At 38.9% G+C, this 26,207-nt stretch overlaps 1 protein-coding gene across 11 annotated transcripts in view; it reads right to left on the bottom strand.

Annotated features, from left to right (window-relative positions):
• The window catches only part of LOC114258722 (putative ion channel POLLUX-like 2), a 35,981-nt gene extending 10,349 nt beyond the window's left edge, over positions 1 to 25,632 (bottom strand). For 4 of the 11 annotated variants that reach the window (XM_028198707.2, XM_028198704.2, XM_028198705.2 and 1 more), the window contains exons 1-4: positions 25,334 to 25,619; positions 23,923 to 23,999; positions 22,992 to 23,110; positions 1,508 to 1,782 (exon numbers count right to left, since the gene is read on the bottom strand). In XM_028198707.2, the coding sequence (XP_028054508.2) occupies positions 1,508 to 1,782; positions 22,992 to 23,110; positions 23,923 to 23,999; positions 25,334 to 25,419 (557 nt within the window). In that variant the 5' untranslated portion in view covers positions 25,420 to 25,619. Of the gene's footprint in view, positions 1 to 1,507; positions 1,783 to 4,650; positions 4,675 to 6,082; positions 8,261 to 22,991; positions 23,111 to 23,922; positions 24,000 to 25,333 lie in introns of those variants that run through there. The other 7 variants (XM_082877569.1, XM_028198706.2, XM_082877568.1 and 4 more) reach the window with 4 other exon arrangements.
• Positions 25,633 to 26,207: the final 575 nt, after the last annotated feature.

Below are 26,207 nucleotides of genomic sequence, written 5' to 3'. Positions count from 1 at the left end.
TCTCACTTGTGGCACTTTTCAAATGTAAAACTCCTATATCTACATGATGACCAATGTTTATGACTTTGTGGCCAATATAAGTATATAGGACTTCAAATTGTAAAGATAATCCAACCTTTGTGGTCCCCAAACTGTTTGTTACACCAAATGGACCACTTGTAACACCAGTTTACCAGATCTTCAATAGTTACAACATCACCTCAGGGGAAGAAGATATTATTGATAGCAAAAGTTTCAACTGTCAACTTTTAGAAATTTGCCAGAATTCTATCTACTTTCTAGGAGGAATTGGAAACTCAACTGTCAACCTGAGGTCCATTAGAAACTTGCCGTAATGTGTCCATTTTCTAGGAAGGATTGAGGGCTCAAAACACTTTGGAATCGTACTAAGCTGGATATCTTTGCACTTTACACATTGATTCCCCTTTTTTTCTTTACAAAGAAAAAACACATACACACTTACAAATGGAGTCATATCCACTTGTGCTTGGCTTAAATTTTAGAGAGGGGTACAGTCAAGCTTAAGGCTCTATTTGTTAACAATCGGGCACAGCACAAGGATAGTGAAGTACTGACTGATGCTGAAATACGTTTTAGTCCACCTTTCTCAATATCCAACAGTAACAAGAGCACTAGTCGAAAGGATACATAAAGACTTTGCCCTTGCTTATGGAAGAAAAAAGACAATAGACTCCATCATATTGCAATAACAAAATGCAACCATTAGCAAACCAACAAAGAAATGAGACAGCTCCATGCCTCTCCAAACCAAGACATTACAGGAGCCTATCTGGAAATGATAAAAGTCTCAAAAATTTTAGTCCAACATGCTGCCAGAAACTTCAATGTTGTTTGGCCTTGGCTCTACTAAAGGGAAGTTGTACCCCTTTTTTCATTATGAAAGAGGGGAGAATGCCTAAATTTAAAAAATGAAAAATAAAGAAAAAGGACAGCACTGAAAAAGAAAATACAAAAATACTTTAAAAAAAGGTGAATCTCCCCAAAAAACATATATAAAAAAATAAAAATTAAATATCTATAAAAAACTGAAAAAAAAGAAGCTCTTGGTCTGCCATTTTAAGGATTTGTTCCATAGTATTGGTAAGTGGATGGACATAAAGCACTGCTAATGCAAGCAATCCTTTAAATGAAGACAGAATAGAAAAGAACGATTAAATTTTGTAAAATATAGTAAGTTCATGTGCTATCACATCATACTTCCCAGAGGAAGACACAATAGCAGATACTTCATACCGTAAAATATAGTAAGCGCATATGCTATCGCATCATACTTCTAGAGGAAGACAGAATAGCAGGTATTTCATACTGTAAAATATAGTAAGCTCATTTACTATCACATCATACTTCCCAGAGGAAGATAAAATAGCAGATATTTCATATTTTGACCGCAATGTCATTCAAATTCAATAATACCACATAAATAACATATCAATCGAAAGAAAAAAATCAAACCAAATCACATAAGAGCATTATCAGCTTCACTTACGTGGCAACATTCCTTTCAAGTTGGATGTTGAATAAATAAAGTAACCTTGCAAAACTCCACCCCATATCTTGCAATGAGGGCAAAGATACATCCAACCGAAGAGGTGTGGGTTTATCTGGGGAACTAGACATACAAGCGAAGGGCAAACTTGTGACTGCAACAGAGAAAAGTATATTTTGGGCCACTTTTATCAATCTATTCATGAAGTTTACTTGCATCATTCTGGAGAGCAAATAAGATGACGCAGATGCTATCAGGAGTTTAACATGAAGACCCTGCACATGCCACATTAAAATCAAACATGAACTTGCAATAAATATTTATTACTACTAGCAGCAACATTAACACAAATCAATATAGCAGCTAACACTTGAGGATATGCTCTTTTGTCTAATATATGAAGTGTCCAAAATTCTTGACTAAATTAAATAGAACAAGGGTAGTAGTCTTGACTTTTGTATATCAAAGTCGATCAAGTAATGAAGAATTTGAAAAGCATACAGTCCCAAGCACCATAAAAAATACAGCCAAATTGCAGTTCTGCTTGAAAGCATTATATAAATTTTCACAGATAAATTGTTTACGTATGAGTGGACAGTTAAATAAACAAAACGGTCCAAATAATAATGAGAATGCAAATATAGAGAATGAATAAAGTAGAAATTCCAAAGTTCTTATCAAAATAAAGGTCCAATGTCCTGAAAATACATCAAACATAACAAAGATTTGCACTGTATTGTTTCCGTCATTCCATTAAGGCAATGTTGTGATTTTAAGGCATCTATCACTTGGTAAAATGGTAAAAGCTAGAGATGATGACAAGTTGACAACCATGAGGGTGCAGATTCAAATTTGATAGCGACCACTTTGTGCACCTTACATTGGAAAGCTATAGGAAATGGCTTTAAGCAAGTTCACTAAATGATTGAGTAAAGAGTATTGCTGAATTTTCAATTGGAAACATGACCACGGCCATGATTTCTACCATCTCAACTCAACTGAACAAAACCTTGTCGTCACAACTACTAGGCGTCAGCGACATGAATTCTGTTTGCCATTTCACTAGATCAAGGGCTATAATCTCAGTTAAACTACAAAATAACATGTTTTTCATTATTATATCAGCCCGCATTAAAGTTAGTCTCCCTCGTCTCATGGCATTACTCTTGCAATGGATAGTGTCACTCTTCCTAATTGGTGCATTTCCCATCTTCATTATACATGACCAGACTACCTTAATCGATTTCCCTTCATTTTAACTTCAATAGATACTACCTCCACCATCTTATAAATTTGTTCATTCCTAATCCTATATTCCCTAGTTTTGCTACACATCCACTTCAGCATCCTCATCTAGGTTACACTTAATTTAGGAATAAGTTGTTTATTGATTGCCTAACATTTTGTACCATGAAGTATTGTTGGTCTTATAGCACTACTACAACGTCATGCACCACCAAAATATGCCATACTCTTGTAAGTTTCTGAAGATGATAACTTGTGTATTCAACTTGTAGAATACAAAAATTACAACCAATATTTATAACAATCCTAAACATAATCTATGATAAGAAATAACCCTATACAATCAATCGAATATTCACAATCAACCAATCAACCTACCTAATTGATGCATAATACCATAATTGCATAATATTCTCACACCCCCGCTCAAACTCAAGGTATTTTAGTAGAAAACACTGAGAGTTTGCCAAGAAGAAACTAAAATCGAGCAATTATGTGAGTCTTCGTAAAGAAATCAACAAGTTGCAAAGCTGAAGAAACAAAAGAAAGCGAGATGGAGCCAGACTGCAAATGTTGATGGACAAAAGGACAATCAATCTCAATGTGTTTCGTCCGCTCATGAAAGACAATGTTATGAGCAATCTGAATAGCACTGCGGTTGTCACAGTAAAGGGAGGTCAGAGAAGACTGAGGGACACCCAAATCAATCAAGAGACAACGAAGCCAAACAATCTTAGCAGTGGCATGAGTCATAGCACGGTACTCAGCCTTAACAGTGGAACGCACAACAACAGTCTGTTTCTTGCTCTTCTAAGAAATTAAGGAATCACCAAAAAACATGCAAAAATCAAAAGTGGACTTGTGATCAATAACATCACCAGCCCAATCAGAATCAGCATAAGCTACCTAGTCCAAAGAAAGAGTAGAAGACAACAGTAAACCCTGAAAGATTGTACCCCGGAGATAGCAAAGAATCCGAACCAATAGAGCCCAATGTGTAAAACGAGGAGCAAAACGAACTGACTAACCACATAAACCGTATAGACAAGATCAAGATGAGTAACCGTCAGATAGACTAAACAACCTATGAGCGCTCAATATAAAGTAGGATCATCTAGAAGAACACCATCAGTAGAGGTGAGCTTCACATTAAGCTCAATAGGGGTATCAAAAAGCTTAGTGGCAGCGGCACGATGAATAACCTCATTGGCATACTTGGCCTGAGAGAGAAAGTAGCCCTTGGGAGAAGAAGCTACCTCTATACCAAGAAAATACCACAAGGGGCCTAGATCTTTCATTTCAAAAGTACGGAAAAGATGTTGCTTAATATCAAAATTAGCAGAAGAGTCAGAGCCAGTGATGATCATATTATCCACATACAGTAATAAGGCAACAAATCCAGCAGAGGTGTGGAGAAGAAATAAAGCAGAGTCCTAGGCACAAGGATGAAACCCAAGCGCAGTAACAGCAGCTTAAAAGCGATCATACCAAGCACGAGGAGACTGCTTCAGACCATACAGAGCACGCCGAAGGCGACAAACCTGTCCAGAAGAATGGTGAAAGCCAGGGGAAGGACCTATGAAGCATGGACACTCCAAAATTGGTGCCGTGGCAGTGTCCGACACGGGGACACGTCGGGGACACGTACGGGACACGCTAGATGGCGTGTCCCTTTAATTTAATGATTTTTTTGGAAGGGGACACGGCAGGGACACGCGTGTCCAGAGACACGGCGGGGCTGTTTTTTGAATTTTTTATATTTATTTGGGGTCAAAGTATAATATTTAAAAAGTTAAAAAAAAAAAAAAAAAAAAAAAAAAAAACAACAACAACAACAACAACAATAACGTTCAAAGCCCTAATCGAACAACTGAGGGAGTAAAGGAGTAAAATCAGACCTGCGAAGACCTTGTCTCTCTCAGTCAAAGCCCTCTCAAGTCGATCGAACCTCTCTCTCTCAGTCGCAGCCCTCCGAAGTCCATCAAAGCCCTCCGGAGTCCATCGAAGACCTCCGATCCAGTCGTCTCAGTCTCTGTTTCAGTCCATCCAGTCGTCTTCGAAGGTAAGCCTCTGTCGTCTCTTTCTCTTTCGCCTCTGTCTCTCTTTCTCTTTCGCCTCTCTTTCTCTTTCGCTCTCTCTCTCTTTGCTCTGGTTTCGACTCAGACTGAGTCTGATTTTTATTTTTATTTTTATTTTTTTTATACGTTTATATATATATATATATATATATATTTATATGTAAGATTTTTTTTTTTTATTATTTGTTTATACGTTTATATATATATATATATATATATGTGTGTGTAGACTTTTTTTTTTTTTTTTTTGTACTTATATGTTTATATATATGTATATATATAAAACTGTATTTAAAAAAAAAAATTATAGGTTTATATATATACAGTATGTAAACTCTTTTTTTTTTCATTTTTTATCCTTCTAATGTTAATGTTAATTTATAGGAAAAATGTCTAGTTCAAATTCTGCCAATAACACACAATCTGCCTTTGATGCTGAAGATGATAAGCCACTATGGAAATATGTGACTAGATTAGAAAAATCTGATGCAAGAGGGGGGAATTATACTTTTCAATGTAACTTTTGTCGGGTTAGTGTTTGTTAATTTTATTAAATTACACAAGATTGGATGTTGAATCTTTTGCCTCTTATATTTATTGAATTAATGATACTATGTTAGTATTTGTTAATTTTGATTTAAAATGAATGTAATACGAATCTACATAACACATAAAAATATATAAAAAAAAAAAAAAAAAAAAAATTCGCTGTGTCCCCCGCCGTGTCCGTGTCCCCATTTTTTGGCAATTCCTGTGTCCCGTGTCCGTGTCCGTGTCCGTGTCCGTGCTTCATAGGGAAGGACACATATAAACCTCCTCAGTGAGATGGCCATTAAGAAAAGCATTCTTAACATCCATCTAATAAAGAAGCCAAGAACGAACAGGAGCGACAAAGATCCAAGTACGAACATTAGTCATCTTGGCAATAGGAGCAAAAGTCTCCTCATAATCAATACCATACTCCTGTGAGAAACTTTTGGCAACCAGACGAGCTTTGTAGCGCTCAAGAGAACCATTAGAATGAGTATTGACTTTGTAGACCCATTTGCAACCAACCAGATTCTTACCAACAGGCAAAGGAACCAACTCCCAAGTCCTAATTTTCTGTAAAGCAGACAACTAATCCTCCATAGCTTGAATCCAATAGGGATCCTGACAGGTCTCCTTGTAAGACTGAGGTTCTGAAAAAGAATGAATAACAAACAAAAAAGTACGATAGGAAGCAGAAAAACATATATTAGACCAACCCAACCTGTTTAGAGAATGATGCGCTCAAGTAGGATAGCGGTGTGCAGCAGGATCAGAGTCGTCAGAAGCAGGAGGATCAGCAGTAGGAGCAGAGATAACTGGCGGAGAGAGAGCCTGGCGACGCAAATAAACTAACAACAGAGGAGAAGAAAAAGGAGAAGAAAGAGAATGAGCAGGCTGGGGAGACGGAGGAGAAAAGGGAGTAAGGTCACGGGAAACAATAGAGATGTACTCATCAAAAAGGACCTTAGAAGGAAAAGGATCAAGGTGAGCCAAATTTTCTTTGGAAATTGGAGCAGTAGTAGGAGGAAGTTGAAAGTAAGGTAGATGTTCAAGAAAACAAACATGACGAGAGACGTAAAGACGACGGGAAATAGGTTTGTAACACCGATAGCCTTTCTGAGTAAGACTATAACCCAAAAACACACATAGGACAGACCGGGCACTAAATTTGGTCCAATCTTTATCGGGAAGAAAGACAAAACAAACTGACCTAAACACACGAATAAGGAAGTAATTGGGAAGTTGAGAGAACAGAGCCTTATAAGGAGACTGACCAGAAAGAAGGGGAGTAGGTATGCGGTTAAGAAGAAAAACAGCAGTAAGAACTGCCTCGATCCAAAACAAAGCTGGAATTGAGGCAGAGAGAAGAAGAGACCTAGCTGTCTCAAGGAGATGACGGTGTTTACGCTCGGCTTGACCATTTTGGGCAGGTGTATCAGTGCAAGAAGTTTGGTGAATGGAGTTAAAAAGTCCAGCCCACACTTCTCCTTAAAACCCAGGTATTAAGGAGAGGGAAACTAGAGCCTTATAACTAGCATAGATGGAGCAACTCCAAGCGATGTGGGACACATTCCAACACACTCTCCTGGACCACAACCCACACTAGTTGGACAAATAGCCCACCAGTCACAGGCCCAACCAAGCTCTGATACCAAGTTGAAAAGCATAGCCCACACTTCTCCTTAAAACCCAGGTATTAAAGATAGGGAAACTAGAACCTTAACTAACACATATAGGGCAACTCCAAGCAATGTGGGACACATTCCAACAAATGGTACCCAAATTGGCCAAATACTCACAAAACTCAGTTTTAAAATATTCCCCACTCAGGTCAGATCGTAACAATTTAATGGTAGCCCCATACTATGTAGTGATCGTAGACTGAAAGATATGATATATTTGGTAGAAGTCAGATTTATGAGTCATAAGATAAACCTAAGTATAACGGGTGCAATCATCAACAAAAGACACATAGTATGCGGAACCCCCTTTAGTGAGAACAGGAAAGGGTCCCCAGACATCAGTATGCACAAGAAAAAATGGAGAAACAGAAATTGAAGTACTTTTATTAAAAGGTAAAGCTGATATTTTGGCAAGTTTACACCCCCGACATTCATCAATTTGACTAGAAGAAACTTTACCCAATAATCTTGACTAAGCTAAAGACCGTAAGCGGTCAACAGACAAATGACCTAAGCGAGAATGCCATAAGTAAAACTGACTCGACTGAGAATCGAACTGAAATGAGGAAAAAGCAACTGGAAAGGTGGATAGAGGGAGATGCAAGCTTTCTACCACATAAAGATCTCCAACTCTACGGCCGGTCCTAATCTACTTCTTGGACACCCGATCCTGCACACAACAGACAGAAAAAGAAAAGATAACATCAAAACCAGAAGTATCAAGTTGACTGATATATAATAAATTGATTGATAGCTAAGGAACATAAAGAACAGAGGAAATAGTAACAACAGACATGACAGAGGGTAAGACAGACCTAACAGCAAGAACAGGCATACCAAACCTATTAGTAGTATTAACAGTAATAGGAGAGGGAGAGGGGATACAGTTTTGAAGTAAGGAAAAGTGAGGAGTCATATGATGAGAGGTACCCGAGTCAAAAAGCCAAACAAAAGAGAAGATACCTGTAGAGGACCCAAACAAACCTAAATGAAGAGAAGTGAGAGTAGAGGCAGATAAGGATGGCTGGGAGGTGGACAGGAGATGCTGAAGCTGAGCCATCTGGGCACGCAAGGAAGCCAAGTTAGGATCAGAAGCCGAAGTAAATGCAATATAAGCAGCAGGAGGTCGAAACCGTGTCTGAGGTGGCTGAGAAGACTGAGCAAACTGACGTCCCTGCTTAAGATAGTTGTACTTCCAATGGCCCTTCTGATGGCAAAAAGCACACTTATCAGAGGCTAGTGGCCTTTTCTTGGGCTTCGCATGGCCCTGAAATTGATGAGGTGGTGGGGTCGACAATAGAGGAGGCTGAATAGGAGCCAAGAAGACAAATAGAGACAGAATTTGACTGGTCATCTTAAGACGGGTTTCCTTGGAGAGGAGCTCACGAACAATAGCATCCACAGAGGGGAGAGGAGACCGATGAAGGATGCCACCACGGATAGCCTCATACTGAGGGAAGCAAAGTCGAAAGCAGAAGGATGAAGCCCAAGCTCAGTAACAGTAGTCTGAAAGCGATCATACCAAGCACGAAGAGACTGCTTCAAACCATACAGAGCATGCCGAAGATGACAAACCTGCCCAGAGGAGTGGAGAAGACCAAGGGGAGAACACATGTAGACCTCCTCAGTGAGATAACCGTTAAGAAAAGCATTCTTAACATCCATTTGATAAAGAAGCCAATGTCGAACAGCAGTAACAGAAATCAAGGTACGGACAGTAGTCATCTTGGCAACAAGGGCAAATGTCTCCTCATAATCAATGCCATACTCCTGTGAGAAACCCTTGGCAACCAAACGAGCTTTGTAGCGCTCGAGAGAACCATCAGAGTGAGTCTTGACTTTATAGATCCATTTGCAACCAACCAGATTCTTGTCAGCAGGCAAAGGAACCAACTCCCAAGTGTGAGTCTTCTGTAAGGCAAACAACTCATCCTCTATAGCTTGAACCCGATTAGGATCCTGACAGGCCTCCGTGTAAGACTGTGGTTTTGAAAAATAATGAATAACAGAGAAAAAGGCACGATAGGAAGCAGAAAAACATGTATTAGACCAACCCAACCTGTTTAGAGGACCACGCTCACGAGTAGGATATCGGTGTGCAGCAAGATCAGAGTCGTCAGAAGCAAAAGGAGCAACAACAGGAGTAGAGACAACTGGTGGTGGAGGAGCCTAGCGATGAGAATAAACCAACAACGCAAGAGAAGAAGAAGCCGAAGGAGGAGAAGAAGCCATAGGTGACGCAGACGGAGAAGTAGGAATGGGCTCAAGAGGAACAGTGGAGATGTGCTCATCAAACGGGACCCCAAAAGGAAAGGGGTCAATGTGAACCAAATCCTCTTTGGAAACAAGAGCAGTAAAAGGGGGAAGCTGAAAGTAAGACAGACGTTTGAGAAAAGCAATATGACGGGAGACATAAAGGCGACGAGAGACAGGATTGTAACAGCGGTAGCCTTTCTGAGTAAGACTGTAACCCAAAAAGACACAGACAACAGACTGGACACTAAGTTTGGTCCTATCTTTGCGGGAAAGAAAGACAAAACAAGTAGACCAACACATGAAGAAGGGAGTAGTTAGGAATTTGGGAGAACAAAGCCTCATAAGGAGACCAACTAGAAAGAAAGAGATTAGGCATGCGGTTGAGAAGAAAAGCAGTAGTAAGAACTGCCTCCCCCAGAATGGAGCCGGAACTGAGGTAGAGAGAAGAAGAGACCTAGCTATCTCAAGGAGATGACGGTGTTTACGCTCGGCTCGACCATTTTGGGCAGGTGTATCTGTACAGAAAGTTTGGTGAATGGTACCCAAATTGGCTAAATACTCACAGAACTCATTTTTAAAATATTCCCCCACCCAAGTCAGACCGTAACACTTTAATTGTAGACCCAAACTGAGTAGTAATCATAGACTGAAAGGTACGGTATATCTGATAGAAATCGGACTTATGAGTCATAAGATAAATCCAATTGTAACGGGTGCAATCATCAACAAATGACACATAGTATGCAGAACCCCCCTTGGTGAGAACAGGAGAAAGGCCCCAGACATTAGTATGAACTAAAGAAAACGGTGTAGCAGATATAGAAGTACTGTTACGGAAAGGTAAAGCTGTCATTTTAGCAGGTTTACACCCCCGGCACTCAATAAGTTGACTAGGAGAAACTTTACCCAATATACCTGATTGAGCTAAAGACCGTAAGCAGTCAGCAGACAAATGCCCTAATCTGGAATGCCACAAATAGAAAGGACTTGATAGAGAATCTAACTGAAAAGAAGAAAAGGCAGCCGGAAAGGTAGTCATAGGCAGATGCAAGCTCTCCACCACATAGAAGTCTCCAACTCTACGGCCAGTCCCAATCTACTGCTTGGACATTCGATCTTGCACAAAACAGATAGAAAAAGAAAAGATTACATCAAAACCAAAGGCATCAAGTTGACTAATAGATAATAAACTGACAGATAATTGAGAAACATATAAGACAGATGAAATAGAGACTGCAGACATAGCAGACGATAGAACAGACCCAACAGATATAACTGACATACCAGACCCCTTAGCAGCATTAACAGTAATAGAAAAGGGAGGGAGAGTACAATTTTGAAGTAAAGAGAGATGAGGAGTCATATGATGAGAGGCACCAGAGTCAAAAAGCCAGACAGACGAAGAGATACCTGAAGAAGACCCAAGCAAACCTGAATAAATAGAACAAACAAAAGAGATAGATGGGGATGGTTGGAAGGTAGACAGTGTATGCTGAAGCTGACTAATCTGAGCACTCAAGGAAGCCAAGTCAGGATCAGGAGCTAGAGCAGATGCAGTAAAACCGGCGGAAGCCTGAAAAATACTCAAAAAGGAAATACAAAGAAAAAGAAATTGCCTAATTCCAAATATACACAAGCATGCCATATATACAATATATATTCTCACAAAGAGAGCCGTTAGAAACTGGACCAGACGACTATCTTCCCGAAACCGTAGATAATCATCTGGCAGCTTGATGCTAGGAGGCTCCATCAAAGCAAGTTGATCCCAGGGACTAGTCATCTCAACATAAAAGTCCTGAATAGACTTATCCTGCTGGCGAGCACCCTGAAGAGCAGTTTCCAACTCATACAATTTGGCAAAGTTGGACTGCTAATAGACACTGGGTAAATACGCCCACACCTCCTTTACAATGGAATATTTAGAGAACATCATGCCAATGCGATCTTCCATAAAATTGTGTAACCAAGTCACAATCTGAGCATTATCAGAACCTCAAGCATCACACGCAGCCTCATATCTCACTTTCTTGGGATCAGATGGACGAGGGACCGAACCAAAAACATAACCCCACTTTTTACGGCCGACGATAAAAATTTTCATAACACTGGCCCAATATGTGTAATTGGAACCAGTTAGTCGGCAACTAATGGCACGACTTTTGTCTTCAGACATGATGAGAACTTAGAAGGGGTCAAATTGCAAATACCAGAAAACCTCGAGGTTAGAGTGAAATAACCAGCAAACCAAGAATACTTAGCAATAACACCACCAAAGCTGAGATCCAGATCGTAAGACAGAAGACGACGGTCACTAGATCCGAAGCTGAACCAGATTGCAAACAAGAAGAAGAGGGCCAGAGGTGGTTCGCGCATCGTCTGAGACAAAGTACAGCAATCATGAACCAGAAACAAGAATCGCGAGTCCGATCATAGTCAAAAGTATATCGCAACAAGTCCAAGATAGAAAACCAGTGGTCGCGATGAAGAAGACAGAGTGAAGGAGTGACGATGGCAACGTGAAATCTTAGGTCGCACAACGATTGCTACTTCTGTTGATGAAGATCGCAATTTTTGAGGCTGATGGCTAGGGTTTCGGACACGACTCTGATACCATGTAAGTTTCTGAAGATGATAACTTGTATATTCAACTTGTAGAATACAAAGATTACAACCAATATTTATAGCAATCCTAAATCTAATTTATAATAAGAAATAACCATATACAATCAATCGAATATTCACAATCAACCTACCTAATTGATACATAATACCATAATTACATAATATTCTCTCAACTCTTTCACCATTACTCAACCATTTGTCCACCCACAACCTCTCACATCTTCTCAGATTGTTTTTCCTACCCTAACACCCTCCAACTACCACTTAGTACAAAACTTGCCTCCCACCCCACCCACTTCTCTCATTTCTATCACTAGTACCTCCCCTAGCCTAATCCCTCCCCTCTTATCTAATTCTTTCTCTCGCTGCTTTCTATACTCAAACCCTCCCTACCACCACTTTGTCACTACAAATTTGTGTTATTTCATTTTTTATATCATGTAAAGGTTGCCACTTCCCTAACTTACTGTGCAAAATGCATTTACACCAGCAATCTTCAAACCACCATTCCTTACTTTCAAGTTTGGCATGTGTTAGGTGTTGGAATTAGGAAATTAGTATTTTGTATATATGGTATTTTGTATACAATCTGTGATTGTGTAAATCACAAATTTAGTGCCTTTGATTATTTTATTTCTTAATTTGTAAATATTCATTCAATATATATTCATGGCTTGGCCTCATTCAAAGGTAAGCCTTTCAATTATTTTCTTCTTGGTATCAGAGCCAAACCCTAGACACCCTCTCTCTTTTGGTAACCTACACCCACACCCACACCCACACCCACACCCATCACACCAATAGACCTTCCACCCTTACCTATCCACCCACCTGTCCTTCTTCTCTCTCTGCACCAGTCGACAGCGTCTTCTCTACCATCCTAGCATCTCTGCAGCCCTCTATCCTTGCTGCCGAGTCTATAATGAAGGCCGAATAGACCCCTGCTGTATTGGGTTTAGTTCGACAATCCCTTTGAGGAGGTTGTGACTCCTTTTTTTCCCCTTCTAAGGTTCTTGTTTTTTATGTGGTAAGCACTTTTCGTGTGTTTACTTCACTTGTTGGGCTACCGGGTTATTCGATGGCAATTATTGGGTTAAGCCGTTGTTTTGTTCCAACTTCTCAGTTACTTTATTTGTTGCTGTGTGATATCTTGGACCTCTTTCTAGCACCATGAATGAATGATCTTCTACTATTACACCTATGGTAACCCCAAAACTTACCCCGGTGAGTTCAGATTTTTCTCTTTCTCACCAAACTCCTATTCATCGTATTACAAGTGTGGTGTTGAATGGGAAAGATTTTGCTACCTGGAGTCGTTCCCTTAAACTCTATTTAGGGGGCAAGGGGAAGGCTCATTGGCTTTCATCCGCTATTACCCCACCTGCTGATATAGACCTTACAAGTAGGCAATGGGATATTGATAACTGCACTATATTGGGATGGATCTTCAACTCCATGGAGGACTAAATTTAATTAAAAAGTCTAGTCCACACTTCTCCTTAAAACCCAGATATTAAGGAGAGGGAAACTGAAACTTTATAACTAGCACAAATAGGACAACTCCAAGCGATGTGGGACATATTCCAACACACCCTCTTGGACCACAACATACACTAGCCGAACAAACGGCACAACAGTCACAGGCCCAACTAAGCTCTGATACCAAATTGAAAAGCCCAGCCCACACTTCTCCTTAAAACCCGGGTATTAAGGAGAAGGAAACTAGAGCCTTATAACTAGCACAGATGGGACAACTCCAAACGATGTGAGACACATTCCAACACACCCTCCTAGACCACAACACACACTAGCTGGACAAATAGCCCACTAGGCACAGGCCCAACCAAGCTCTAATATCAAGTTGAAAAGCCCAGTCCAAACTTCTCCTTAAAACCCAGGTATAAAAGAAAGGGAAACTAGAGCCTTATAACCAGCACCGATGGGGCAATTCCAGGCGATGTGGAACACATTTCAGCACACTCCCCTGGACCACAGCATACAATAGTCGGACAAACGGCACACCAATCACAGGCCCAACCAAGCTCTGATACCAAGTTGAAAAGCCTAGCCTACACTTCTCCTTAAAACCCAGGTATTAAGGAGAGGGAAACTAAAACCTTATAACTAGCATAGATGGGGCAACTCCAAGCGATGTGGGACATATTCCAACACACCCTCGTGGACCATAACATACACTAGCCGTACAAACGGCACACCCGTCACAAGCCCAACCAAGCTCTGATACCAAATTGAAAAGTCTAGCCTACACTTCTCCTTAAAACCCAGGTATTAAGGAGAGAAACTGAAACCTTATAACTAGCACAGATAGGGCAACTCCAAGCTATGTGGGACATATTCCAACAAATTTATCACATGTTTCTGTATTGTGATACTTTTCTAAGTTTATGAAAAGCCTTATCACAGATGTATGCTCATGCTTATAACGATGTTCGCATCTTTGAGCTCTATCAAGAGATACCTCATGCTTTTCAGTCTACTTTGGGCTTCACTGTTGTTGAGTTTTTTGGATATCTCCAAGCCCGTTGGGAAGAATTGGCTCAATACGAGCCTTTGACCGAGCTTCCGCTAGAGGCTGCCTCTCTTATGTCCCAATCCCAACATCTTGCCCGACAACACACTTATCAATTTCTGATGGGTTTAAACTCTAAATTCGAGTCTCTTTGGATTCAAATTTTAAACGCATCACCTTTGCCGTCTCTCTATGAGGCCTTTGCTACCATTGATAGTGATGAGCACCGTCGGCGAGTAGTCCAACCTAGCCCTTCTCCAGTGGCTCCAGGATTATCTGATCAGATGGCTCTTGCTGCACGTTCTAGCTCTCGAGGTTCAAGCGGTTGTGCGACTTGTCATCATTGTGGTGCACCTAGGCATGTTAAGGCTCGTTATTTCAAACTTCATCCTGCGTTGAAGCAATGATTCTCTCACACACGTGGTACTAGCTCCTCTTGTACTGCGGCTCTAGTGGAGGCCTCTCATGTTCCTGGCTCTAATAGTGTTCAATAGCTATAGACTTAGATTAGACAAATTCAGGCCCAACTCAGATCCCTCACCACTAGTTCTCAGGGCCCATCATCTACCTCCGCTGCTACTCTTGCTACAGGTACTTCTACTGCTTTCCATGTTCAATTTGCTAGTCCCTCATGGGTTCTGGATTCAGGGGCTAATGATCATATGACGGGTAAGTTTTTCTTTATTTCCTCTCCAGTCCCTACTACCGTTACTCAATCTATTCGTCTTGCTGATGGTTTTTCATCTTCTGTGCATCATACCGGTGCTGTTTCATTATCCTCTAACATTACCTTGTCTTCTATTTTGCATGTTACTAATTTTACCTATAATCTTTTATCTACTTTGGGTCTCCCAGAGCATGGTTTGGTCATTTTAGCTCGATTATCCTATCCATGGGGTTTGCTTAGTGTCATTCTGATCATACTTGCTTCATCCACCATAATTCTACAGGCCAATGTATCATCTTGTTAGTTTATATGGACGATATCATTCTCATAGGTGATGATACAGACAGCATTAGTCAGGTCAAAAGGAAATTAGGCAGAGAATTTGATATTAAGGATCTGGGGAATCTCAAATACTTTCTGGGTATTGAGTTTGCGCGCTCTCATCAAGGGATTTCTTTGTCCCAGAGGAAGTACACTCTTGATTTGCTTAAGGATACTGGTATGTTAGGATACAAACTTGCTTCTACTCCTATAGATCCTAATGTTTTTTTTGATAACTCAGGGTGTCCGGGCCAGCTTGCGCACACCTCGACTAATCCCTGGGGAACCAATCCCACCGTCCACTAGCGGGGGGGCCATTTAAAGCCAGAGCAAACCTCTATATGGACTGGCCTAATGTTAAGCTCACATCAGAGTCTGGTGAATTGTTAGCAGACCCAAGCATGTATCAGTGCCTTGTTGGCCATCTCATTTACTTGACTAACAATAGACCTGATCTGACATTTGCAATTAGTGTTGTGAGTCAATTTATACATGCACCTCGTACAGAGCATCTTGATATTGTTTATCACATTTTGAGATCCTAAAGACTTCTCCTAGTTTGGAATTATTCTTCTCGGTAGACTCTCAATCCAGGCTCTCCTACTTTACTGATGCTAGCTATGCAGGATCCATGACTGATCGACGTTCCACTTCAGGTTTTTGTACTTTCTATGGTGATCATCTTATATCATGAAAAAGTAAGAAACAAGTAGTTGTTTCTAGATCTTCTGTAGAGGCTAAGTATCGAGCTATGGCATAGGGCACATGTGAAATTCTATCGCTTCGATTTATTCTTGCAAAGTTGGGATTTGAATTTGCTCCTTCTTCTTTGCTTTGTGATAACAAATTGGCTATTATGCTTTCCTCTGATTCAATACTTCATGAGCATACTAAACACATCGAGGTTGATATACATTTTATTAGAGAAAAGGTTCAGATAGGTGTTGTGAATCCATCCTTTGTCTCTTCTTCTGAGCAGTTAGCCAATGTTCACAAAGTCTGTGGGTCCAATGCTACTTCAGTCTTCTATTGGCAAGCTGCGTTTGTTGAATGTCTTCACACCAGCTTGAGGCGGAGTGTTGGAATTAGGAAATTAGTATTTTGTATGTATGGTATTTTGTATAAAATCTTTGATTGTGTAAATCACAGATTTAGTGCCTTCGATTATTTTATTTCTTAATTTGTAAATATTCATTCAATATATATTCATGGCTTGGCCTCATTCAAAGGTAATCCTTTCAATTATTTTCTTCTTCTTGAGGTTGTATGTTTAGCTACTACCAAGTACAAAGAAAGAGTTTTGGGTAGATATAGATAAAGAGAGAAAAAAGCGATTGGAGATAGTTTGGACAAAGAGAAAAAAAGAGATTGGAGATAGTTTGGAATCTCTTCTCTCTTTATCTATATCTACCTGTGTTACATGGACTCGGCACTTTGGGGTGAAGTACCCGTGTCGACACGACACGACACGGGTGCGGGTGTGGGATCTGTGTCGGATTTGCCTCTTCTCTCTCGGACACGGCTCTTTACAGATAGCAAAAGAAATGAAAAAGGAGAAAGGAAGAGAGAACCTCGCTGTTGGCTTTGATCATCGATCACGATTAGGGCTCTCACTATTGATCACGATCGTCTTCGTCTCTGAGGGCTTCGATCATCTTCGTCACTCTCTTCTCTCACTGTCGATCACGATCTCGATCTCGATCGTCTTCGTCTCTCTCTTCGTCTCTGTGCTTCTCTCTCTTCGTCTCGTCTCGTCTCGTCTCTGCTTCTCTCTCTCTTCATCTCTCAATCTGTTCACTGTTCTCTCTCTCTTCGTCTCTGTTTTAATTGATCACATATATTGATCATAGACAATATAATTTATATAATTTATCATATATAATATAATTTATAAATTATAATTTTTATCATATATAATAAAATATCTAATTATTATTTCTTAAAATATCATATATAATAATAATTTTTGTAAATTATTATTCATATTACATTTATATTAATATATAGTATAAATTACATTAATATAATAATATATAATGTTATTCATCCGAAAAAAATTATATAATATAATATATCATAAATAATATAATTGTTATGTCTAAAATAAAAATAACTAATTTATTTTATATCTAAAATAATTTTTATAATTTTTATTTGTTATTTATATAATATAACTCATCTTCATATAATAAATATATTTTTTTTTTAAAATCTATTTAACGTATCTCCGTACCCATATCTAAATTTGGATACATATCCACGTATCCACAATTTTTAATTTTGAAGTGTCCGACCCCTAGATACACACCCGCAACCGATACCCGTACCTGAGTCCGTGTAACATAGATATCTACCCAAAACTCTTTCTTTGTACTCGGTAATAGTTAAACATACTGTAAGTTTTTTTTTTCTGAATGAAACTATATATTAGATTGAATTAATTGAATAAAGAATACATCACTTATATAGAATACTAATTCTTAATCCTAAACGAATACATTACTGATATAGAATTCTAATAGATATAGAACACTAATTCCTAATCCTAAAAGAGAAAAGGAGAACACTGAATATAGGCATATTCTCACACCCCCGCTCAAACTTCAGGTGTTTTAGCAGAAAATACTGAGAGTTTGTCAAGAAAAAACCGAAATCGAGCAGTGGTGTGAATCTTGGTGAAGAAATCAGCAAGTTGCAGGGTCGAAGAGACAAAAGGAAACGAGATAAAGCCAGACTGCAGATGTTGACGGACTTGTCCGTTCATGGAAGACAGTATTATGAGCAATTTGAATAGCACTTCGGTTGTCACAATAGAGAGAGATCGGGGAAGACTGAGGGCACCCAAGTCAGATAAGAGACCACGAAGCTAGACAATTTCAACAGTAGCATGAGCCATAGCACGACACTCAGCTTCGGCAGTAGGACGAGCAATAACAGTTTGTTTCTTGCTTTTCCAAGAAATCAGAGAATCGCCAAGAAACATACAGAAATCAGAAGTAGATTTACGATCATTAACATCACCAACCCAATCAGCATCACCATAGGCCACCAAGTCTAAGGAAGAAGTAGAAGAGAATAGCAAGCCCTGAGAGATAATCCTGTGAAGATAGCAAAGAATCTGAAGCAACGCAACCCAATGTGTAGAGCGAGGAACAGAAACAAATTGACTAACCACATGGACAGCATAAGCAAGATCAGGGCGAGTAACTGTCAGATAAACTAAGCAACCCACAAGCTCACGATATAACATAGGATCGTCCAGAGGAACACCATCAGTAGTGCAAACAAAAAGGTACGATAAGAAGCAGAAAAACAAGTATTAGACCAACCCAACCTATTTGGAGGATGACGTGCTCGAAGAGGATATCAGTGTGCAGCAGGATCAGAGTCATCAGAAGCAGGAGGATCAGCAGTAAGGGCAGAGACAACTCGTAGAGGAGGAGTCTTGTGACGAGAATAAACTAACAATGAAGGAGGAGGAGAAGCAGCCAGAGGTGAAGCAGGAGGAAAAGATGGAACAAGTGCAAGAGGAACTGTGGAGATGTATTCTTCAGACGGGACCTCAGAAGGAAATGGATCAATATGAACCAAATCCTCTTTGGAAACTGGAGCGGTGAGAAGAGGAAGCTGAAAGTAAGATAGATGTTCAAGAAAGACAACATGGCGGGAGACATAAAAGCGACGGGAAACAGGGTCATAACAGCGATAACCTTTCTGAGTGATACTATAACCCAAAAAGACACATACGACAAACCGGGCACTAAGTTTAGTCCTGTCTTTACGAGATAAAAGGACAAAACAAACAGACCCAAACACACGAAGGAGGGAGTAATTAGAAAGTTAAGAAAACAAAGCCTCATAAAGAAACCGACCAGAAAGAAAGGGGAAGGCATACGATTTAGAAGAAAAACAGCAGTAAAAACTGCCTCACCCTAAAACGGAGCCGGAACGAAGGCAAAGAGGATAGATCTAGCTGTCTCAAGGAGATGACGGTGTTTACGCTCAGCTCGACCATTTTGGGAAAGTGTACCAGTACAAGAAGTTTGGTAAATGGTACCCAATTTGGCCAAATATTCACAAAATTCAGTTTTAAAGTATTCCCCACCTAAGTCAGACCACAACAATTTAATAGTAGACCCAAACTGTATAGTGACCACAGACTGGAAAGTACGGTATATCTAGTAGAAGTCAGACTTACAAGTCATAAGATAAACCCACGTGTAACGGGTGCAATCATCAACAAAAGACACATAGTATGCAGAACCCCCTTTAGTAAGAACAGTAAAGGGTCCCCAGACATCAATATGCACAAGAGAAAAATGAGAAACAAAAATAGATGTACTTTTATTAAATGGTAAAGCTGACATTTTGGAAAGTTTACACCCCAAACATTCATCAATTTGACTAGGAGAAACTTTACCCAACAACCCTGACTAAGCTAAAGATCGTAAGCGGTCAACAGACAAATGACCGAAGCGAGAATGCCATAAGTAAAACTGACTCAACTGAGAATCTAACTGAAACGAGGAAAGTGCAACTAGAGAGGTGGATAGAGGGAGATGCCAGCTTTCGACCACATAGAGATCTCCAACTCTACAGCCGGCCCCAATCTGCTTCTTGGACACCCGATCTTGCACACAACAGACAGAAGAGGAAAAGATAACATCAAAACCAGACACATCAAGTTGACTGATAGATAAGAAACTGACAGATAACTGAGGGATATAAAGAACAAAAAGACTAGTAACAGCAAACATGGCAGAGGGTAAAACAAACCCAATAGACAGAACAGACATACCAAACCCATTAGCAGTATCAAAAAGCCAGACAGAAGAAGGGACACTTGAAGAGGACCCAAGCAAACCTGAATGAAGAGAGGTAAGAGCGGAGGCAGATAAGGATGGCTAAGAAGTGGACAAGATATGCTGCAGTTGTGCAACATGAGCACTCAAAGAAGCCAAGTCAAGATCAGGAGCCGGAGTAGATGCAGTATAAGTGGCAGGAGGTCGAACAATACCCGAAGTAGGACCGCAGAACTGTGTCTAAGAAGACGGAGCAGACTAACGCCCCTTCTTGGGATAGTTGTTCTTCCAATGACCTCTCTGATCGTAGAAAGCACACTCATCTGGCCCTAATGGTCCTTTCTTGGGTTTCGCAGTGGCCTGAAGCTAATGAGGAGGTGTGGTTGATAACAAGAGAGGCTTGGCAGGAGCCAAGAAGACAGAAGGAGGCAGAGTCTGATTGGCCGTCTTAAGACGAGTTTTCTCGAAGAAGAGCTCACGAACAATAGCATCCACAGAGGGAAAAAGAGATCGGTGAAGGATGCCACCTCAAATAGCCTCATACTGAGGGGAGAGAGCCGTTAAGAACTACACTAAACGATCCTGCTCCCGAAACTCAAGATAAGCGTCTAGTATTTTGAGACTAGATGGTTCCATAAGAGCCAACTAATCCCAAAGACCTGTCATCTCAACATAGAAGCCCTGAATAGTCTAATCCCGCTGATGAGCACTCTGAATAGCTGCTTCCAACCCATACCGCTTAGCAAAGTTGGACTGTCGATAAACATCTAGTAAATAATCCCACACCTCCTTGGCAGTATTGTACTTGGAAAACATTCCAATATGATCATCCACAAAGTCATGAAACCAGGTCAGAACTTGGGCATTATCACAATCCCAAGAATCACAGGAAGTCAGATACCCTTCTGCCTTTGGGTCCGATGGACGAGAAACAGAACCAGAAAGATAGCCTTATTTTTTTTGACCAAGAAGAAAATTCTTCATAACACTGGCCCAATAGGGGCATAATTGCCACCAATGAGTTTGCATTTGATGGCTTGGATTTTAGTATCTGACATTGTAATAAAGCAAAGTTTATGTTGTCCAAGTATAAAACAACTTAATCAGAGGGGTCAAACTATAATAATCCCAAAGTTAGCACAGCTACGTCAAATACCGGTGAACTCAGATACTAATAACAATACTAGAGATAGAAAGAGAGATAAGTAGAGAGCTCAATACGAGAGAGAGCGAGAGAGAGAGATAACCAGAGAGAGAGATAACCAGAGAGCTCGATTGCGATAATATCGAAGCCCTAAGGAGAACCAGCGAGACAGAGAGAGACAGCGAACCAGAAAACCACAAACCAGAGAGAAGAACCACGATCTAGCGATGTAGAGAGATGCGCCAGAGACCCACGGATCACACTGGACCAGCGACTCACACTGAGCCACGAATCAAAGGCAATAGAGACCTAGTCACAAGGGAGAACCAGTCACGAAACAAAGGGAAAAACTACGATCCAGAGCCAACTCAGAGTTAGCAAATAGCAAACGGCTCCTAGGGTTCCGACAGTAGCTCTGATACCATGCAAGTTTTTTTTTTCTGAATGAAACTATATATTAGATTGTATTAATTGAACAAAGAATATATCACTTATATAGAGCACTAATTCCTAATCCTAAACGAATACATTACTGATATAGAATTCTAATAGATATAGAACACTAATTCCTAATCCTAAAAGGAAAAAAGAGAACACTCTCAGGCTTCGTTTGGGAACAAGCTTTTTTAGTAACTTTTTGGCTTTTTTGCTAAAATGTGATGTAAAAAAAACTAGTATGTTTGGGATGACTTTTTGGCTTTTTACGAAAAGATGTGCAAAAAGTAGAGAGAAAAGGGAATCTTTGACTTTTTTGTATGGGTTATTGGCTTTTTGATTTTTTTAGTGACTTTTTGGCTAAAAAGGCCACTTGCCAAACAAGGCCTGAATATAGGCATATTCTCACACGTACAACCTAAAGAAGAAGAAAATAATTGAAAGGCTTACCTTTGAATAAGGCCAAGCCATGGATATATATTGAATGAATATTTACAAATTAAGAAATAAAATAATCAAAGGCACTAAATCTGCAATTTACACAATAACAGATTTTATACAAAATACTAATTTCCTAATTCCAACACTCCGCCTCAAGCTGGTGTGAAGACATTCAACAAACGCAGCTTGCCAATAGAAAAAAGAGAGAAAGGATGGAGGGGGGAAGAAGAAAATAACAAAATGGAGAAGATGAACAAATGGGTGGTGGCAGTTTGGGTAAAGAGAGAAAGAATGGAAAGAAAGGAAATAGAGATTGTCTAACAAAGAGAAAATGAAAGTTAGAAAGAGAAGTGAAAAGGAAGAACTCTGTGGTGGTATTGGTGGGCGATGAGTGGTGGAATAAAAGAGAGAAAGAACTAGAGGATGGTATTTGAGGCATTTTGCAATGTTGTTAACGCTAGCAAAGTTTGCATCTTTTGAACTTCAAGGTGTTTTCATGTTTTAAGGCCTAAGCAAAAGGGGATAAATTAAAATTAGAGTAATTATCACCACAAATTCTCCACAAGAAATATTATCATAAGTACACAACCAATTCAAGCTATCACATTGAAAATATTCAACACTGAAGCATGCAAATTACAAATCTCTTTCTTGAAATTCTAAAGTTCAGATAACACATCCACTGTTTAACTTTTTGAAATTTAGCAGCCCCTCTTTTAATTCTCACCTTCATACTACTTTTTAGGTTCACTCTCAAGTCGTTAGCATGAAAATTGTCTGAAGCATTCAAATTCATAGAGGAATCCAACTCAGAACATGTCCTTTGAAAAATAGCATCCCGTTTCCCTGGCAAAGGATTATGACAATTCATCAATCAACTAGCACAAGAGCAAATGGAACATCCACTAACCAATGCCAAACATTTTTGAATAAAAGTAAAACTATACTAATGAGAACAAAACCACATATAAACCAATTTAAGAGAATATGCTGTACAAGTATTGGAGACCAATAAACTGCATCAAAAACCAGATTTTCCAAACATATTTTTTTAACTTTTTTCTGAAACTTTACTGAACATATTTCTGATACCCACTTTCCAAATAGGACTTCTTCTTCTTTTTCTTTTTTTTTTGGTAAGGCAATTCATGCAGGATTGTTAACCAAGAGTTTGTCATGTTAAAAGTAGAATAGTTGAAATGTGTAAGACTTAAAAAGAAACCAACATGCCAAAAGTGTAGAAAGTAGAAAAGCAAAGAGAGCATCGTACCAAGATAATGGCAACCATTTATATGGAAATCAATCTTGATATCTATTAACTTTAAAGTTGAAGCAAAGCTACGTCATTTTAGGGGGCGTAGTTTTAACGTGATTTTACTTCATTTTTAAACTCGAGCCATTGGACTATGCATTTTGCTAATTTGTCTTGTTAAGAGAAAAAAAAACACAACTAGATCATTGTCAGAAACCATGGCAAAGGATCCTTATCCTTTATATGTGCCCATTATGAGTATAACATATTTTAGGTCATACATGTGCAAAATTCTTATCAATTGAAACTGGAATATGCTCAACATTCCACTACAAGGATAGAGTTTTGAAAGGATAAAAAGAAATATTAATCCTGACTTTTCCAACATAGACTGTTCAAAACGTACCTTCACCATTGATTAATAAATTTCTCACACGTAAAGCTGAGGAATCGATCCGCCAACACGGGCATGGCATTAATTGTCTGAAAAGTATAATGTTGTCAGAAAGGTTCAGCTTTCAAGTGAAATTCAGGTTAATTTTATTGCTCATACATTGATGACAATAAGAAAGATTATAAATCTTCCAATAAAGAGTTTCCTAATCTATCATATTTTATAAAGATGCTCTTTTAAAAATTAAAAAAATTATAAAAAAAAAATCCAAATTAGAATCAATACTTCAAACACTGCAAGCACTCCTTATGAGCACAAAACTATGCACGCTATGGAAACAATTTCCAAGAGCATTTGAACCAAATGAGCTCAAATTAATCCAAGGCTGCTCCCATTCTGTGGCTTGAATTCATTCAATTTTCAAATCATAGTTTCAAGCAACATAAATTCATGAAGCAAGCAAGGCCCAAACCACAACTTTTTTCCACTACTCTCTACAAATCAAGCAGGCAATACTAGAAAACAACAGCTCCAAGTGTCACTCCATGGAGTCCATTACTTTCATGTGTTTTTTCACCAATCTTGCTACGGACGCCCCTTAAAACACCAAATATTGACTGCACTCGTGCTTTGGGGAGTGTCTGCAATCTTTTTGGCTTTTCCACATATTGACTATATACTCTCCTTTTGATCATACATATGAATTCTAAAAATGACACGGTTGTGCATTTGCATCTATTCTATTATATGAATGAAGTGTACAACTCGATTTAGTGTGAACTTTGTCACACTTTTTTCCATTCCCAAATTGCCCCTATACAACTACCTCTGCACAACTACTGCAAAATTTTATTCAAATGTCGAAACAGGATCAACTAAGACAGAAATAAAGCCTTTGGCTGAACTCTTCTTTGGTGTCAAGGTAATAGCTATGACTAATCATCGCCTTCCGGGAAAGGGTAGACGAATGGGACCTATTGATACCAAGTCATTATCATTAGTATCACTATCTAATAATTTCTTGCCATTTACCCTTCACATGTAGGTTTATTGTTGGTTGGTGATATCATGTGTCAATGCTGATGTTGGATAACCGTGACACTCAATTTTTACTCCTGTTATGAGGCATACAATGCATTATGATCATAACGCTTCAACCGGGTTACTCTATTCCACTTCTTAGAAAGAAAAAAAACTTAGATCAAAATTTAAAATTCAAAATTTGAAAACTTCTTCATTTTTTATTTATTTTCAACTTTGTTGATTTTCATAGAATACTCATAGGTTAATGAGCACCGCTTGGCCTATGATTATAAATTTCGATATTTATGTGTGATTCTGAATTTTTAAACAAATGATAGATATAGAAACACATAAACAAAGAGACGTAAAAGACATCAAACAAAACTCCCAAGTGACCGACCTTTTCGAAGGACAAGAAATCGCGTTTAATCTTGAAATTCGAGGCGAAATCCGCGGCCGCGAGCTGTTCAACTGAAGCACATGCATCCCTCTGTTTCTCTCTCTAGATTTTTCTCTCTTTCTCTTTAGTGGCTCAAATGGGTGAAGAAAGACAGAGAGATTCAGAGCTCAGAGCATGGCAGGTGAAGACTAGGATTGGAAATCAATAGAGAGATGACAGACATTTTTTATTTATTTTTTTTTTTTGTTTTTTTTTTGGTTATATTGTGGGTGTTTGAGAATTTGTTACTTAATTATTTTAGTTTTTAGTTATTTTAGGAAGTTAGGTTTAGAAAGGTGATTGAATTTCTATAAGTTGGATGTGATATTTATCAAAAAAAAAAATATATATATATATATATATGAAATATTTATAAATTAAATATAATATTTTCTATAAGTTGGATGTGATATTTATCAAAAAAAAAATATATATGAAATATTTATAAATTTAATATAATATTTTATTTTATTAATTATTTTAATTTATTTTATCTTTTAATATTATTTTAATTTTTATTAATTATTTTAATTTATTTTATCTTTTAATATTATTTTAATTCAAAAAAAAGTTAAAAAAGTCTTCTACCCAAACACCCCATTATCATTTATTATTTTTTGATCTCAAGTGTTTGTTTGTTGTGTTATTAATTACTATTTTTAAGGTAAGGACAGAGAGAGGCACATAGGCACAAAGCCGCACTGGGTGGGATCTGGGGTTGGTGAGGCGCACCACTGCTCTTGTGAGATCTCTGGTCACGGTTCGTTTAGTGGCGAGCATGGTCTGAATTAGTTTCAATTAAAATAAAATTAGGATCTATTTGTTATTTATTATT

Source organism: Camellia sinensis, chromosome 7 (genome assembly GCF_055761805.1).
Source record: "Camellia sinensis isolate YWXY chromosome 7, ASM5576180v1, whole genome shotgun sequence".
Classification (NCBI taxonomy): Eukaryota; Viridiplantae; Streptophyta; class Magnoliopsida; order Ericales; family Theaceae; genus Camellia; species Camellia sinensis.
The sequence above is the reverse complement of the archived record's forward strand: the minus strand, read 5'-3'. Positions and strand labels throughout refer to the sequence as shown.